Source organism: Euprymna scolopes, chromosome 40 (assembly GCF_053919585.1).
Source record: "Euprymna scolopes isolate OS-2025 chromosome 40, ASM5391958v1, whole genome shotgun sequence".
NCBI classification, from domain to species: Eukaryota; Metazoa; Mollusca; class Cephalopoda; order Sepiida; family Sepiolidae; genus Euprymna; species Euprymna scolopes.
Window position 1 is genome coordinate 57,211,414 of NC_136521.1, and position 18,592 is coordinate 57,230,005.

The window sequence follows — 18,592 nt, forward strand, 5'->3', positions numbered from 1 at the left end:
ATCCTCGTGGGCTTCAAATTCTTAAGGCTCTCTCTCTAGAATATATATTTAATAAGTTTTTTTTTCATAAATCTTATGTCTTTTAAAGATTTCCATTTCCTTTCACCAACTTTTATCCTCTTTAATCCAAGACACAATCATGTTGTCACACCGGTTCCCGTCAGATCACTGAAGTTAAGCAACGATAAGCCTGGCCAGTACCAGATGGGTGACCATTTGGGAAGCTAGGCGCTGTATGTACCACGTCATAGAAATTTCCGAGTTGGAATCTGGGAGCGCTTTTAACTCACGTGGGGAGATACCCCCCCCCAATCAAGACGGAAAGTAATGGGAAACTACCGTCTCTGATGAGATGTTTGGTGTCTTTCCACCATTCAATAAAACACGTGTAAGACATAAAATATTATAAAAGAAAAAATAGATATATATTTGGCTTGGAATCTTTACTACTGATATATATATATATATATATATATATATATATATATATATATATATATATAAGAGAGAGAGAGAGAGAGGACCAAACCAAGTTATGTGTTCATCAACGTTTGGTCTCTATTGCGAGACTTTCTTTGGATGAATAAAATTAAGAAAACAAATCATCAGTACAAAAAAAAAAAAAAAAAAAAAAAAATTAAATAAATATATTTTCAAATATTTGTACTGGTGTGTTGTTTTCTTAATTCATTCATCGAGGGAAAGTTTTACAATAAAGACGAAACGTTGATGAATTTGGTTTGTTCGTTTTTTAGCTCTCTATTTTGTCGGAATACTGCTTCCATTATTCTCAATATGTGTATATGTGTGTGTGTGTGTGTGTGTGTGTGTGTTAAAGATTCAGCGTTTAAACTTACCAGGACAAAGTGCATTACATGATGCCTTTTGAATATTATCTCCAATGCAGTTAACCCCGCCATGAAGCGGGGCGGGATTGGAACAGGAACGCATGCGCTTCTGCGTTCCTCGTCCACATTTTACCGAGCATTCACTCCAAGTATTCCACGTTGACCAACCGCCGTTGACTGAAAGACAAAAACAAAAGGGGGAAAATATTGAAATAAAATCTGTTTAAAATGAATGCACTGTAGTTTGCTTGAAGCATTACGACTACACAGTGACCAATAGCAAAAGAAGCTGAAATTGAGATGAATTTTAATCGTCGTAGTGACAGAGAGGCATGGATGCTGCCTCTAACCCTGTCCATTTTCAAAATGGATGGAAAGATTTGGTTTAGCTTGTTTGTTTGGCGCCGTTTTCTGCCTAATGACAAATTGTAAAACAACTCTCGTTTACTAAGAGATTTGTTCATAATTTATGAAGCGCGATCTGATGATATTTTTTTATCAAAACATTAAAAAAAAAAAAAGCTGCTACGAAACCATTTAAATGCAATCAAATTAACATTAATGATACAAAATGTAGTCTTTACGCGACTATTAAGAAAATCGTTTCTGTTTTTATATCATATTAGTCAGTGCCCGTCCAACAGTCTTTAGGGCCATCTGTGTGTCTTGCTGCTCAGTCTTTACGCCCACCTGCCAGTGTATCTGCCACTCAGTTTTTGTCAGCCCGAGTGTCTCTCCGTACGCAGTCACGTCCGCCCGACTGTCTCTCTCCATACGCAGTCATGTCCGCCCGACTGTCCCTCTCCGTACGCAGTCACGTCCGCCCGACTGTCCCTCTCCGTACGCAGTCACGTCCGCCCGACTGTCCCTCTCCGTACGCAGTCACGTCCGCCCGACTGTCCCTCTCCGTACGCAGTCACGTCCGCCCGACTGTCCCTCTCCGTACGCAGTCACGTCCGCCCGACTGTCTCTCTCCGTACGCAGTCACGTCCGCCCGACTGTCTCTCTCCGTACGCAGTCACGTCCGCCCGACTGTCCCTCTCCGTACGCAGTCACGTCCGCCCGACTGTCCCTCTCCGTAACTAGTCACGTCCGCCCGACTGTCTCTCTCCGTAACTAGTCACGTCCGCCCGACTGTCTCTCTCCGTACGCAGTCACGTCCGCCCGACTGTCTCTCTCTGTACGCAGTCACGTCCGCCCGACTGTCTCTCTCTGTACGCAGTCACGTCCGCCCGACTGTCTCTCTTCGTACGCAGTCACGTCCGCCCGACTGTCCCTCTCCGTACGCAGTCACATCCGCCTGACTGTCCCTCTCCGTACGCAGTCACGTCCGCCCGACTGTCCCTCTCCATACGCAGTCACGTCCGCCCGACTGTCCCTCTCCGTACGCAGTCACGTCCGCCTGACTGTCCCTCTTCATACGGCGTCACGTCCGCCCGAGTATCTCTCTCCATCCAGCTTTACCTCCGCTCGAATTTCACTGTCCAGCTTTACATCCGCCTAAATGTCTACCTGTCCGGCTTCACGTCCACTCGTGTCTCCCTGTTTGGCTTTACATCTGTCTGTGACCGTTTATCATTCCGTCTGTACCCGTCCATCGGTCTTTCTTTCCGTGTGTATCCCACGCGGACAAAAGTTTTCAAATATTTTTGTCTGTTACTGTATATTTAAATAACTATTTCGTATATATAAACATCGGCGTCCGAGTGTGTTTATCAGCACATGAAATGCCTGGATTCCTGACGATGAAGACGCGTGTGTACAACGGATATTACACCCATCGGTTCGTGAAAATGCAACAAACCAACGTGTTCCTATGGGTAATTAACTCGCTAGTTGTTACGCATATACGTTTTTTGTCATACCGTTAAACGATTACGTCCAAACGATTTTCTCGCCCATAGATCCACTCTTGTACGCAATTCAGCAGAGAGAAACACATCCGCGTAGAATGGGAAAATTATGACTTCTTTCTTTGATTTGAGGTGACTTTACATAATGAATTGTGTCATCAAGAATTATTAGCTTCAACCAAGTCGTTGGCCTTGATCCCGTTGGTGTTCGTACTGCTTCTTCGTCGCCATTGTGCCTCCAATGATAATACTTTATCAGTTCCTTGATCCGTTGGTGTCCGTTCACCCATGCCATTGTGTCATGAATTGTCTCCGTCTGACTAGGATGGCCGTGAAAAATGACTCAGAACCACCATATTAGGATGCAGCGAGCAAGATCAATTGATAACATCACTGGTATGACAGTTTTTTTTTGTTTTTTTTTTGTTCTTTATGAAAGTTATGGGTTGCTTGGCATGCAAGGAATTGGAGTGGAGAGAAACAAGCACACGCAGATTCTTCGCAATAATCAGGACATGTCACGAAGAATTAAACTCACTGACTGACACGAGAGATGCAGATGAAAAAAAGCGTACATAAATTATACCGAGACAAAACTTAGACTTTCTTTTTGAAGATGGCGCCAATGAAATTTAGTTGCTAACATCGTTTGATGCGATAAAAGTAGCAAACAGGTCAAATGACAATATTGAAGCATTTGAAAATTTAAAAGTAAACATTTTTTTATCAACGTATTGTATGGAATCAAGATAGTACTATATATATATATATATATATATATATATATATATATATATAGCACTATCAGGTTAAAGATATTCAGGAGATAAAACCCATGAATTAAAACAAGATTATTAAGAGTGCTCAATAAAAAAAGAGCTAAATATTACATACTCGCTATACTGCTATTCTAAGCATCTGATTCTTAAAAACTTTACGAACCAGATGCTTAGAATAGCAGATAAAAACGTTATTTCTCTCACCTGATGGGGAACGATTGTTTTTTTTAATAAACCAATTCCTCCGAAACATTAGCATGTTAAGTGTAGCAATTATGTAATATTTATCTATATAAATAAAATTATATATATACACCAGGGAGACCCGACGTGTTCGGGATTGAATGGGGATCAACGAATGTTTCACACTCATATTTTACTGCCATCGAAATCGGTGAAATCGTCCACTTATAATGATGCCCCCCCCCCTTGTCTAATTTGTGTTTTTTGAAACATTGAATTAGAATTAAGGAGAAAAATACTTGTGAAGTGGATTTTGTTTCTTGATCACATTTTTTCTTCTTTAGTATACGTTGAACTATATTGCAAAAATGGCCCATCAATTAATAATAATGACAATGTGCCCAGTATTATTCAAATGCTTAATAAAATTATGTTCCCATAAAACTTATATATATATATATATATATGTGTGTGTGTGTGTGTGTGTGTGTGTGTGTGTGTGTGTGTAACAGAAGAAAGAGACAAAGAGAGAGAGAAAGAGAGATAGATAGAGACAAAGAGAGATAGATAGAGACAAAGAGAGAGATAGAGACAAAGAGAGAGAGAGATAGAGACAAAGAGAGAGAGAGATAGAGACAAAGAGAGACAAAGAGAGAGAGACAGAGAGAGACAGAGACAGAGAGAGAGAGAGAGACAGAGACAGAGAGAGACAGAGACAGAGAGAGACAGAGACAGAGAGAGACAGAGACAGAGAGAGACAAAGAGGGAGAGAGAGAGAGACAAAGAGGGAGAGAGAGAGAGACAAAGAGGGAGAGAGAGAGAGACAAAGAGGGAGAGAGAGAGAGAGAGAGAGAGACAAAGAGGGAGAGAGAGAGACAAAGAGGGAGAGAGAGAGAGACAAAGAGGGAGAGAGAGAGAGACAAAGAGGGAGAGAGAGAGACAAAGAGGGAGAGAGAGAGACAAAGAGGGAGAGAGAGAGACAAAGAGGGAGAGAGAGAGACAAAGAGGGAGAGAGAGAGACAAAGAGGGAGAGAGAGAGACAAAGAGAGAGAGAGAGAGACAAAGAGGGAGAGAGAGAGAGAGAGAGACAAAGAGGGAGAGAGAGAGAGAGAGAGACAAAGAGGGAGAGAGAGAGAGAGACAAAGAGGGAGAGAGAGAGAGACAAAGAGGGAGAGAGAGAGACAAAGAGGGAGAGAGAGAGACAAAGAGGGAGAGAGAGAGAGACAAAGAGGGAGAGAGAGAGAGACAAAGAGGGAGAGAGAGAGAGACAAAGAGGGAGAGAGAGAGAGACAAAGAGGGAGAGAGAGAGAGACAAAGAGGGAGAGAGAGAGAGACAAAGAGGGAGAGAGAGAGAGACAAAGAGGGAGAGAGAGAGAGACAAAGAGGGAGAGAGAGAGAGACAAAGAGGGAGAGAGAGAGAGACAAAGAGGGAGAGAGAGAGAGACAAAGAGGGAGAGAGAGAGAGACAAAGAGGGAGAGAGAGAGAGACAAAGAGGGAGAGAGAGAGAGACAAAGAGGGAGAGAGAGAGACAAAGTGGGAGAGAGAGAGACAAAGTGGGAGAGAGAGACAAAGTGGGAGAGAGAGACAAAGTGGGAGAGAGAGACAAAGTGGGAGAGAGAGAGACAAAGTGGGAGAGAGAGAGACAAAGTGGGAGAGAGAGAGACAAAGTGGGAGAGAGAGACAAAGAGGGAGAGAGAGAGACAAAGAGGGAGAGAGAGAGAGACAAAGAGGGAGAGAGAGAGACAAAGAGGGAGAGAGAGAGACAAAGGGAGAGAGAGAGAGACAAAGGGAGAGAGACAAAGAGACAAAGAGGGAGAGAGAGAGACAAAGAGGGAGAGAGAGAGACAAAGAGGGAGAGAGAGAGACAAAGAGGGAGAGAGAGAGACAAAGAGGGAGAGAGAGAGACAAAGAGGGAGAGAGAGAGACAAAGAGGGAGAGAGAGAGACAAAGAGGGAGAGAGAGAGACAAAGAGGGAGAGAGAGAGACAAAGAGGGAGAGAGGGAAACAGAGAGGGAGAGAGAGAGACAAAGAGGGAGAGAGAGAGACAAAGAGGGAGAGAGAGAGACAAAGAGGGAGAGAGAGAGACAAAGAGGGAGAGAGAGAGACAAAGAGGGAGAGAGAGAGACAAAGAGGGAGAGAGAGAGACAAAGAGGGAGAGAGAGAGACAAAGAGGGAGAGAGAGAGACAAAGAGGGAGAGAGAGAGACAAAGAGGGAGAGAGAGATACAAAGAGGGAGAGAGAGATAAAGAGGGAGAGAGAGACAAAGAGGGAGAGAGAGACAAAGAGGGAGAGAGAGACAAAGAGGGAGACAGGGAAACAGAGAAGGAGAGAGGGAAACAGAGAGGGAGAGAGGGAAACAGAGAGAGGGAAACAGAGAGAAGTAAACAGAGAGAGGGAAACAGAGAGATAAACAGCTAGAAACAAAGAAACAGGGGAAAAAGAGAAAGAGAGAGAGAGAGAGAAAACGAGAAAAGAAGAAAGACAAAAAGGAAATAAGTCTATAAACAAACAAGGGGGGAAAACACTCCATTAAAAAAAATAATCAAATAAAAAATCGCAAAAAAAAAAAAAAAAAAAAATGTTAACATCTCGAAATAAATGCACGAATTACAACAAAATGCCTTGAGAAAAGATGAAATTGAAATAATAAAATCCAATTTGAACGAAAGAGAACCAAATATGACAGTAAAAACAACAACAAAAAAAAAACAAAGAAAAAACATTTATTCGAAGCGATGAGGGGAGAATCGAGAAAATGCGTCGAAGACGGAAGAAAACGGTGGAATCGGACGATATATTAGCGTCGCATCATCATCAATTTCGCTATTAATTATCTTGCCATCCTGAATTTAGATATTTCTACCCCCCCCCTTCTCCCGCCGCTTTACGCTTTCCAGAGTTTCCCAAAACACGCAGAAACAATTATTTACTGTGGTGTTATTCGCAAGAACCCCACATTTTTATTTAACCCACTTCCCAAGTCACGACTGACCTCTAACAACCCGCTCTACCCAGCGGCGATTAGCGACCGTAGCAGCGAACAACAACGACCCCCAACGCTAGCTCCAAAATGTAACCCCCTTTTCACTCCTCTCTTTCTTCAAGGCCGCCATGTTTCTTACAATAATCACCCGTCTCTTGCACCTTATCACAGTCCAACTCGATCTAAAATAAAGACGCCCCCCCCCCAATAATACAGCGATGGCAAATCATAAGGGAATCACCTACGTAACTCGATTAATATTAACATTATTTCTTCATTTTGGAACCGGCTCGTTGCAGTCCGCTTTTAGTAGCCATGGATAGCAGGAGAAGCGGAGGATTGTTGGCAGTGGAAATAGGTTAGGTTCTTCGTCGTGAAGATGACCTTCAGCTGCTGTTTCCAGGGGACTTTTAATGAAGACATTGTAGCCACCTGATTGAAGTCAAAAAGATAATTAACCTTACCGCTCCCGGTCAAAGCTGCCAAGGACCTCGTATTGCTTATTTCCTATCGTCTGCAAATTCTACCACGCTCCCCCATCTTCCTCCAATTCGACACGAACCCCACATTTATCCCCGTTTTATTCATGGTAATTTTCGTAGCATTTAACCACATGCAAATCGAAAACTGTCATAATTGCAATCTCTCTCTCTCTCTCTCTCTCTCTCTCTCTCTCTCTCTCTCTCTCTCTCTCTCTCATTATAAAGTTAGGCATCTACGAGGAGAGTTCCAAGAGTAGTGCCTCCTATTTTTAACTTTTTTTTTATTTACCCCGAATGGATTAGAGGGGATTGAAAATTGCTTTGTTATGATGACCGAACTTATGCATTCATGACCTAAAAGTTTAATCTCTCTGTTCCAGATATTGACGGTGATAGACCAAGAAAGCAGTTCTTGTCATGGATGTGCGTCAAGAGCAGAGAGGAGTCATTGGATTACCGGCAAAAATTCACTTAGAACGATGCTTATTATCTAGAAATATAAACCCAGGAGTGCAAAAGATGGCTCGTTTTAATGGTGTCACTTCCGTCTTTGTAGCTCTTTAACATTTTTTTAGTTAAAAAAAACATATGAGGCTTTAATTTTCGAACGAGTTTCGTATATTTCTCTTAGTCTTTCTACCAATAGACTGAAGGTCGAAGGCTACATCAGCCGAAACGTTACCAGAATAAGGTCCAATAGAAGTACAGTAATCCGAATAGTTTAAATGATATAAAAATAAAGGAATTTGGCGAGCATGCATATTAACTTACTCGAACGTTTGCTAGTTGTTTACGTCAGGAGTAGGGCTAGGACAACAGCATATTCTTTTCATTGTTTTGACTCGAGTGTGTATCCGTTGATATCTTATATGCTTTTATATAGTGATGTGCTTCTTGGATGATTGTCTAACTGTGTCGGGTATATTCTCGACAATCAAAAACAACGAAAACAATAATCTGTTGTCGCAGCCCTAGTTATGACACATTATGAGAAATAGACGGTGTTAGTCAATTTGGCGACCCAGAAATGAATATTGAAATACAAGAAATCGTGGAATGTAATTGGGTAAAGTCGTCTATTTTTTTATGACGTATTATGCCGTAGATGAAAAGCAATGGCTCGTGTAAGTTAATATAAACTTGATCGACATTTAATAGACATTCTTATCAACATCGGCAGGTGACTAAATTAGACTTCATTTGACAGGGAGGAAGGGGGACGTCAATCATTAAATCTAAATATCTCCAAGTCAAGACGCGGGTTGGAGGATGGGGTCTATAAAGGAAAGAGTTTTCGGTACCTCTGCATGAAAGTATCCTGTACCTTTATAAGGCCACCAGTCACGGAGTATAGTTGTCACATTTGGGCTGGTGCATCTGCTGCTAGTCTCTCGCTCCTAGACAAGGTTCAAAATAGAGTCGCCAATCTGATAGGCCCTGAACTGGCATCTAAGCTTCAGCCTCTGTCCCATCGACGAAACGTTGCATCCCTCTGCCTGTTCTACAAGTATTTTAATGGTGAATGCTCCGACGAACTGCAGACACTTGTGCCCCCACAACGTAGACAACCTCGACAAACCCGACAGGCAGCTAAATCCCACCCCACACAGTTGAGATCCCTAGATGTAAAAGATCTTTCTACTCCAGTAGTTTCTTCCCCCAAACCGCTAGACTCTGGAATTCCATTCCAGGTCCCTGCTTCCCTAACTGTACTGACATGCAGAAGTTCAAGCGTAACGTGAACCGACATCTTGCTGCCCAAATGCCAACATAGTGCCCCAGCAGTTGCTGCCCCTGATAGTAGCCCCCTACACCAAAGTGGCAATAAATGTAATAAAAAAAAAAAAAAAAAAAAGATTTACCAACTCGAAGTTTCCGCAAAGTTTCGCAGGTATGCTCGGCCGCTGACGGGAATAACCGGAAGCGGCCGATCGTGAAACGTTAAACCTCTAAACTATAATGATAAACAGGAAAAACATGAAAATACAATAAATAAAATTCTTAACATATAAACAACCCGATCTTATCACTAAATCCTAACCCTAACCTGCGCGAGAAAATTGATTGTGTATTTCTTCCAGTTTACAAAAAAGAAAAAAGTAGCCTTTATAGTTTCGTATTAGCTAAAAAAAAAATAAATAAATAAAAATAAAAAATAAATAAAAACAGCGCGTTCGTTAAAAATTGAAGAGCGCTCGGTCGACCTATTTTTTTTTTTTTTTTACATGGAGGTTACCACTTATCAAGGCCCGGAAGCCACTCGGGGATAAGGGTTATTGCGTGTACAGTAATCAATGGGATAGTATCCTAGTAATCGTTAGTATTGGAGATTTGATAAAGTGTCTTATTTAAGGGGGCGGTTCATCAGGAATTTGTTTATGTTGGACTTGAAGACAGTCAAGTTGTAGTCAGGTGGGAAACAAGCAAACGGAAGAGAGTTCCACAGGCATGCACTTCTAAGAAAGAAGCTTTGTTCATGGAATCTACATTTTGATTTGGGCACAGATAAAGAGTGGGGAAAATTACTGACAGTGGTTTCAGCTAGACGGGTGTTTTGCATGAAAGATTGGCGAGGGGAGACCAGAGATTGGAGCTCGGACGAGCACTTGCCCTTTTCGGTTATTTCCGTCAATTGTCGAGCAAGCCCGAGAAACTTCGTGGAAATCGCGGGTCGCCAGTTTTCCAAATAAAGACACTTTAAAAATACAGAAGAAAAATTGGAAGAGAAACACAATATAATGGCAATTTAGATGAAACATAAGTTTTATCTTTTTAAAATGTTGAAGAAAAACAAATACCCCCCCACTTCTCTCTACTTAAAAAAAAAAAATCTTCTAAAACAAGGGATTATTAAATAAATAAATAAATGGTGCGTTTTTATTGATGGAAATATTAAAAACGAATGATTTAATCTGAACGAGGTCTCAAGCGGAAGGGTTTTTGGGGTTGCTTTATTTTTATTTATTTATTTATTTTTTTGTAAAAGACAATGAGTCAGTTGAATAAAAAAAAATTGTAAAAAAGATTTAAAAAACGATTAAACCAAAATTCGTTTTTACCCACAGCGAAAAAAAAACAAAACAAACAAAAACAAAACCGAAATCAATATATGAAAATGGTGGATTAGAAGGAAATTCAAGAAAAGAATGAAAAAGGTTGTAAGTGAAAAATATGTAGGAAGAGAGAGAGAGAAAGTGTAAGGGGGTGAGTAAGAATGGAGGATGGGGTGAACAGGACGTGAGATAGAGAGGAGGACGAAGGATAAGAGATAAGATCGTGGGGAAAAGGGTAAGAAAGATGAAGACACAGAAAAGGAAGAGGTAGGGAAGAGAAAGAGAGAGAGAGAGAGGGGAGAGAGGTAGAGAAAAGACAGAGAGAGGGGAGAGATAGAGAAAAGACAGAGAGAGAGGAGAGGTAGAGAAAAGACAGAGAGAGAGGAGAGGTAGAGAAAAGACAGAGAGAGAGAGGAGAGGTAGAGAAAAGACAGAGAGAGAGGAGAGGTAGAGAAAAGACAGAGAGAGAGGAGAGGCAGAGAAAAGACAGAGAGAGAGAGGAGAGGTAGAGAAAAGACAGAGAGAGAGAGGAGAGGTAGAGAAAAGACAGAGAGAGAGAGAGGAGAGGTAGAGAAAAGACAGAGAGAGAGAGGAGAGGTAGAGAAAAGACAGAGAGAGAGAGAGGAGAGGTAGAGAAAAGACAGAGAGAGAGAGAGAGAGGAGAGGTAGAGAAAAGACAGAGAGAGAGAGAGGAGAGGTAGAGAAAAGACAGAGAGAGAGAGAGGAGAGGTAGAGAAAAGACAGAGAGAGAGGAGAGGTAGAGAAAAGAGAGAGAGAGAGGAGAGGTAGAGAAAAGAGAGAGAGAGAGGAGAGGTAGAGAAAAGAGAGAGAGAGAGAGGAGAGGTAGAGAAAAGAGAGAGAGAGAGGAGAGGTAGAGAAAAGAGAGAGAGAGAGGAGAGGTAGAGAAAAGAGAGAGAGGAGAGAGGTAGAGAAGAAAAGAGAGAGAGAGGAGAGAGGTAGAGAAGAAAAGAGAGAGAGAGGAGAGAGGTAGAGAAGAAAAGAGAGAGAGAGGAGAGAGGTAGAGAAGAAAAGAGAGAGAGAGGAGAGAGGTAGAGAAGAAAAGAGAGAGAGAGGAGAGAGGTAGAGAAGAAAAGAGAGAGAGAGGAGAGAGGTAGAGAAGAAAAGAGAGAGAGAGGAGAGAGGTAGAGAAGAAAAGAGAGAGAGAGGAGAGAGGTAGAGAAGAAAAGAGAGAGAGGAGAGAGGTTGAGAAGAAAAGAGAGAGAGGGGAGAGAGGTAGAGAAGAAAAGAGAGAGAGGGGAGAGGTAGAGAAGAAAAGAGAGAGAGGGGAGAGGTAGAGAAGAAAAGAGAGGGGAGAGGTAGAGGAGAAAAGAGAGAGAGGGGAGAGGTAAAGGAGAAAAGAGAGAGAGGGGAGAGGTAGAGAAGAAAAGAGAGAGAGGGGAGAGGTAGAGAAGAAAAGAGAGAGAGGGGAGAGGTAGAGAAGAAAAGAGAGAGAGGGGAGAGGTAGAGAAGAAAAGAGAGAGAGAGGAGAGGTAGAGAAGAAAAGAGAGAGAGAGAGGAGAGGTAGAGAAGAAAAGAGAGAGAGAGGAGAGGTAGAGAAGAAAAGAGAGAGAGAGGAGAGGTAGAGAAGAAAAGAGAGAGAGAGGAGAGGTAGAGAAGAAAAGAGAGAGAGAGGAGAGGTAGAGAAGAAAAGAGAGAGAGAGAGGAGAGGTAGAGAAGAAAAGAGAGAGAGAGAGGAGAGGTAGAGAAGAAAAGAGAGAGAGAGGAGAGGTAGAGAAGAAAAGAGAGAGAGAGGAGAGGTAGAGAAGAAAAGAGAGAGAGAGGAGAGGTAGAGAAGAAAAGAGAGAGAGAGGAGAGGTAGAGAAGAAAAGAGAGAGAGGGGAGAGGTAGAGAAGAAAAGAGAGAGAGGGGAGAGGTAGAGAAGAAAAGAGAGAGAGGGGAGAGGTAGAGAAGAAAAGAGACAGAGGGGAGAGGTAGAGAAGAAAAGAGAGAGAGGGGAGAGGTAGAGAAGAAAAGAGAGAGAGAGGGGAGAGGTAGAGAAGAAAAGAGAGAGAGGGGAGAGGTAGAGAAGAAAAGAGAGAGAGGGGAGAGGTAGAGAAGAGAAGAGTGAGGGGAGAGGTAGAGAAAAGAAGAGAGAGGGGAGAGGTAGAGAAAAGAAGAGAGAGGGGAGAGGTAGAGAAAAGAAGAGAGAGGGGAGATGTAGAGAAAAGAAGAGAGAGGGGAGATGTAGAGAAAAGAGAGAGGAGACGTAGAGGAGAGAGAGAGAGAGAGAAAGAGAGATTGAGAGAGAGGGGACAAAGAGGAGAAAAAAATGAGAGAAGAGAGATGAGGAAAAGGAGGAGGAAAGGGAGGCGAGAGAAGTCGAGAAAGAAGTCGAGGGATAAGAGAGAGAAATCGGGGGAGAAGGCGAGGGGAAAAAGGGGCGAGAGAGTGGAGATTAGAAGGAGAAGGATAAAGAGTGAAGGGAAGAGAAGGAAAAAGAACAAAGATGGAGGTGGAGGTGGAAAGAGGAGATGAAAATGGTAAAGAATCCGAAAAAGATAAAGAAAAATAACAACATTGGGATGGCATTTAAATTCCTTGATCAATCTCTAATGTGGCTCCCCTTTTGGCGGAGGGGATCCTTCAACTAGATAGAAAATGCCCGGAGAAGAAGAAACGAAACGTTCTAATGATAACAACAATAATAATAGGACGGATTAAAACGCTTGTGACATTGTTAGTTGCCTTGGGCAAACACATCGCACCGGCATCCCCAACATAATAGGCAGCTGTGACAAATACACGCCTACCACCACCGGAAACGCAACGAGACTATATTTACGAATAGAAAACACTTCTTTAATATGAATCCTCTGCTGCACGATGTGCACCACGAGGACCATAAATAATAGCGTCGTGCGTCTCTCTCTCTCTCTCTCTCTCTCATTCCCATATGTGCGCGTGTGGGTATTAGATCACCGTAGTTAAGCAACGAGTAACCTGGCCATTACACGATGTGTAATCGTTTAGGAATACTAGGCGCCGTATATATTGCACCCAGATGTAGAAAATTCTAGGTTAGTATCTGGGGGCGCGTCTAAAACCACTTTAAGACAAAACTAGAAGAAGGAAAACTGATGAAAGAAAGGTCTGTTATCTGCTCTGTCCGTGGCAAACGTTTACACCAAGTGTTGCAGTAATCCTCCCACCCCAAAAAAGTATGAATGGTTCTACACAAAGCCTTCACGATTATAAACAAATCGTGGGTTTCAGAATATGGTTCATTGAACAGCAGGGATAATTTATGTTTGTTTCTCTTGCAATCCGTTTTTTTTTTTATTTGGCGGACCAATGTTTGAACTTTCTGTTCAAGTGTAAAAAGAAATTTTGCCATAGTCATGAACGTTTTCGACTTCCTTGAGTCCTCTTCAGGCGAGTGATGATTTAAAAAAAAAACAAAAAAAACTGCGTTTAGTGAGTTTATTGAAAAAGCCGTTTAAAATCGTTAAAAAGCACTTGAGTGTGCCCATCCCTTCATATTGACCCTGATTGATGGTCAGTTTGTTCATGCTAATGAGTAAGGCTTCCATGATTGGGAGGCGCAGGTTACAATATGAGACGGCTAAAATGGTATCTTTTTTTTTTATTATTATTGTTTCTAAATTGGTTTTTGCAGATGTCATGTGTTACAAGGTGTATAATATTATATATATATATATATATATATATGTGTGTGTGTGTGTGTGTTTATTGGAAAATATGCTTATTCAATAATATTTCACCCTTTGTTTATATCAATTCAGCAACTACAGAACATCTATTATAGAAATCTCACCTGTCTGTATAAATATTTGTATGTATGTATGCCTAACACTTTCGACCGAGGCGACAGATTTTCACGAGATCGGTGTCGTTTTGAAGCTTGATTTTTCGGACGAAAAATATCGAAAAATTGGCTAAAAACATTAATTCCTTCATCCTGAACTAACCACTTTTCTACAAGGAGGGGTGCTTTTTTTTTGCCGATATTTTCAAAAGTCATCACATCTTTTTGATTGACTAGCCTTAATTCAAATCTTCGTCACTACCGATTTGGCGATGGACGCAACGGCAAAGAGGTTACGTTTTTTTTTTTCATGTTCTTTTCCTCCTTGGCGGTACGGGTTCGAGCCTGCCTGCCTACTACCACTTTTTTTTTTTTTTTTTTTACTGATTTTGTTTTTTCTCCTTTTGAAGCTGATTTATAATTTCACAATTACTAATCTTTTATCTTCTGTATCGATACAGGTTTAGGTAAATACTCCTACAGAGTTTATCCTATATCTGCGATAGCTGAAGCACGACACTTAAAATATTTGCTTTGGTCTTTTATTCTCTGTAATATATATATATATATATATATATATATATATATATATATATATAATGGCACCTACCTAATATAATGTCGTTTATATTTGAACGTCAAAAACCGACATTTTCTGCACCAACCTTATATATATATATATATATATATATATATATATATATATATATATATATATATATATATATATATAGTGGAAATGGTAATTAATAAAAACTGAAACTTCTGTAAAAGACTGAGGAAGCTATAGATGGCCCAAAAAAAACGGCCGGGTAGCTGAAACAATAATGTAACTTAACAGAAAGATACGGTAATAAAAAATAAAACGTATATATATATATATATATATATAATTACTTAATTTAATCACATAAATTAATATACGAAAGTGTAAACTTATGCGTAAGCCTGATGAATCCTAGCGTGGATGAAACGCGGAGTATTCTGTGTAGTTTAATTGCCACATATATATATATATATATATATATATATATATATATATATATGTGTGTGTGTGTGTGTGTGTGTGTAGTCTTCGCTAACAACCAAAGACCTGTGTATAATTTAAATACTTATTCCTTAGTATTCCGTGTTATTTATTCATAATTTTTATTGTCTTTATATATTCAATAGTCCATGTTATTAGTAAATTAAGTTATTTCTAAAAAAAAGAAAAAAAAAAAGATCACTTACCGATATGTGAAATATAGCCTGTTTGTTTCTAGTGTTTTCTTTAAAGAAACGCTACGCCTAGATAAATTTCTGTCCAGAGGACGTTTACATTTTCCAGTATATATATGAGATAGACAACCCGATAGACCAATTCCATGCGAAAAAGGCAACCAGATGAATCATAGCCTTTTTCTTCCGTTTTTGTGTCGGAACCTTGGATTTTCCTGGTGGAAATGCGAGGCGAATCTTTTTTTTTTTTTGTTTTTGTTTTTTTTAGTCATTTCTTTTTATAGACATCTTTTGCAAAATATAGATTTTTATATTTTCTGATGACTTGCATATTATACACAGCCATACATACATATACATAAATATATACATACAATTACATTATACATACACACACACACACAAGTTCAATCGAAAATAATATTTTTCAAAAAGCTTTTTCAAAAGACATTTTGTATTCCTACATGTCACCAAATAAGAAATAGAGAAAAGATATAAACCTATACACGTTTCTGTGTTGATTTTTATATTTACTTACACATACATATGCTTACACACTTGTGTAGATTTCTTCCTCTCTACTACTCTTTTTCACATCTCGCACACACATTATATATGTATATATATATATATATATATATATATATATATATATATATATATATGCAGACACGCACATACACAGGCACATACACACACACGCACATACACACACATACAGACACACACACACAAACAGACACGCACATACACAAACACACAAACAGACACGCACATACACACACACAAAAACAGACACGCACATACACACAAACAGACCCGCACACAAAAACAGACACGCACATACACGCACACAAAAACAGACACGCACATACACGCACACAAAAACAGACACGCACATACACACACACAAAAACAGACACGCACATACACACACACAAAAACAGACACGCACATACACACACACAAGCAGACACGCACGCGCACACCTAGACGCGCGCGCATACATTATATATATATATATATATATATATGAATGAACTAGTTTTCTTTCCGTCGTTTGAGTCATCTGTCTGTCATTAAGTAACTGAGTGCAATTCTTAGGTAAGAACATGAAACTGATCGATGCCCCCCCCCCTCCACTGTCCTCGGATTTCACTCATCACCTCCGTCTTGTACGTACGGCAAGGGGGCGTTGTCTAGTTCTTAAATTAAAATGGGATGCAGTTCTCTACCGGTAAATAGGATTCTAATGAAATACCCCCCTCTCCCAATTATTTCATTTATAAAGCAGTATAAAAGAAAGAACTTGACATTGAAAAAAAAAAAATGAAATTTTTCTTATAAGAAAAACCGCCAATTATCAAGGCCAGAAGGCCAGTCGAGGATAAGAGTTAATGAATGTGACGTGGTGTTGGTGTAGTAATCGTTAATAGGGTAAGTTAAAGTATTTTTCTTTACCTTTAGTAGGCATAAAATAGAAGGCTGGATGGTTCGACAAGATCGAGGGCAGATGGTTTACGAATTTGCATCTTGCAGTGCAAAAGGAAATCTCATTAATTAACTATGCGTTTTTGTTTTGTATTTATATTAGCCGATTGTTTCAATTCATAAATATATTATAGATCGGGAATAAATGTTTAGCTTTTGGAGCAAGAAGAGTCTTCTTGGGGCAGCTGCTCTTGGATTCCTTAATTTTTCCGGGTAACTTCGAGATATAGATTCCGTTATTTTGTGTGTGTGTGTGTGTGTGTGTGTATGTGTGTGTGTGTATGCGGCATAAGCACGTTGACAAACCGATCCTTGTCAGATTATCGAAGTTAAGCAACGATGAGCCTGACCAGTACCCGATGGGCTACCATTTGAGAATACTAGGCGCTGTATGTGCCCTCCATTTATCTCAGTATAGTTTTTTTTTTTTACAGTGATTACCACTTATCAAGGCCCTGACGCCACTCAGGGATAAGGGTTATTGCAAGTACATTACGTTAGTGTGGAAATTTGATGAAGTGTTTACTTAAGGGAGCGGTTCATTAGGAATTTGTTAACGTTGGACTTAAAGATATCCAAGTTGTAGTCCGGTGGGAAGCAGGCAGACGAAACAGAGTTCCACAGGCGTGCAGTTTCCAGTCATCCTGATCTTATATACTTGCAACTGGAATAAAAACTGTACTGTCTCAGGGGAGGTGTGGTTGAAGATTGCGCAATTCTTGTCACAGGTACCGTTCAGTGGGTTTACATAGTCTGTCAAGACTGAATGGCATAATTGCGTTGACACACCGGTTTTCATCAGAACACCGAAGTTAAGCAACATTGAGCCTGGTTACTACCAGATGGGTGACCATTTGGAAATTCTAGCTGCTGTATGTGCTCTCTGCTTATCTCGACATTTGTTTCCAGTCATCCTCAACATATATATATATACATACAGGCGGTAAAAAGAAATTCCGCACTTATAATTTTTTCAAAAACTGCAAATTTAAGCTAACTTTAATGTAACTGTTTAAACAACCTATACCACATTTGATTGACCTTTTATTATTCTATAATTTTATCTATTCATATTTGACTTTTAATTGAAATATTCTAGTGTTCACGTCAATTTAAAAAAGTAACTTCAAATTGAGGAGACAAAAAGAAAGTCCGCACAATGGAAAATTGTTATTAAATTTAACTTTAGGACATTAATGCAACACAAATACAACAGGAACACAATGAACTAGTTAATATTTAGTAGCATTGCCCTTTTGCAATTTGACAGCCTGCAATCTTTGGGGAATTCCTTAAATTAGACATCAGCAATATTATGGAGAGAGGGCATCCCACTTTTCTTTAATTTTATCACTGTGTAGCTATTGCTTGATGTAATGCCATACGTTTTTGATAGGATTGAGGTCTGGAGATTGTGCAGACTAATCCAAACATGGAATATCATGCTCTTCCAGGAACCTCTTGGCATTGCCAGCTGTGTGAATGAGAGCATTATCCTGTATTAAAGATGGGATTATCATCCAAATTCCGACCAAAGTAGGGTAGAAAATGCTTAGTCAACATATTAATGTACTTGGTCGAATTAATTCGACCTTGCAAGCGAACTATAGGGCCTTGACCATTGGTACTAATAATGCCCTACACCAAAACTGTACCTCCACCACCTTGCAACGTTGAAACTGAGCACCTAGGATTAAATTCCTCGTGTTTCCTCTGACAGACGTACTGCCTACTATCACTGCCTAGCCTATTGAACTTGCTTTCGTCACTAAAAAGCACTTTTGACCAATATGAAGAATCATGATCTTCATTACATCTGACAAAGTCCAGACTGCGCTTTCTGTTCTTTACAGAAATCATTGGCTTGCGTCTTGCAACATATCCTCGCAAATGAAATTCCTTTAATCTGTTCTTGACAGTAGAAAGAGAGCA

The 18,592-nt window shown here is 40.2% G+C and overlaps 1 protein-coding gene across 7 annotated transcripts in view; it reads right to left on the reverse strand.

Moving 5' to 3' along the window:
• LOC145265584 (netrin receptor UNC5B-a-like) overlaps window positions 1-18,592 on the reverse strand; it is a 573,104-nt gene that overhangs the window by 330,076 nt on the left and 224,436 nt on the right. For all 7 annotated transcript variants that reach the window (XM_080121591.1, XM_080121590.1, XM_080121593.1 and 4 more), the window contains exon 5: window positions 858-1,025. In XM_080121591.1, the coding sequence (XP_079977717.1) occupies window positions 858-1,025 (168 nt within the window). The remainder of the gene's footprint in view (window positions 1-857; window positions 1,026-18,592) is intronic.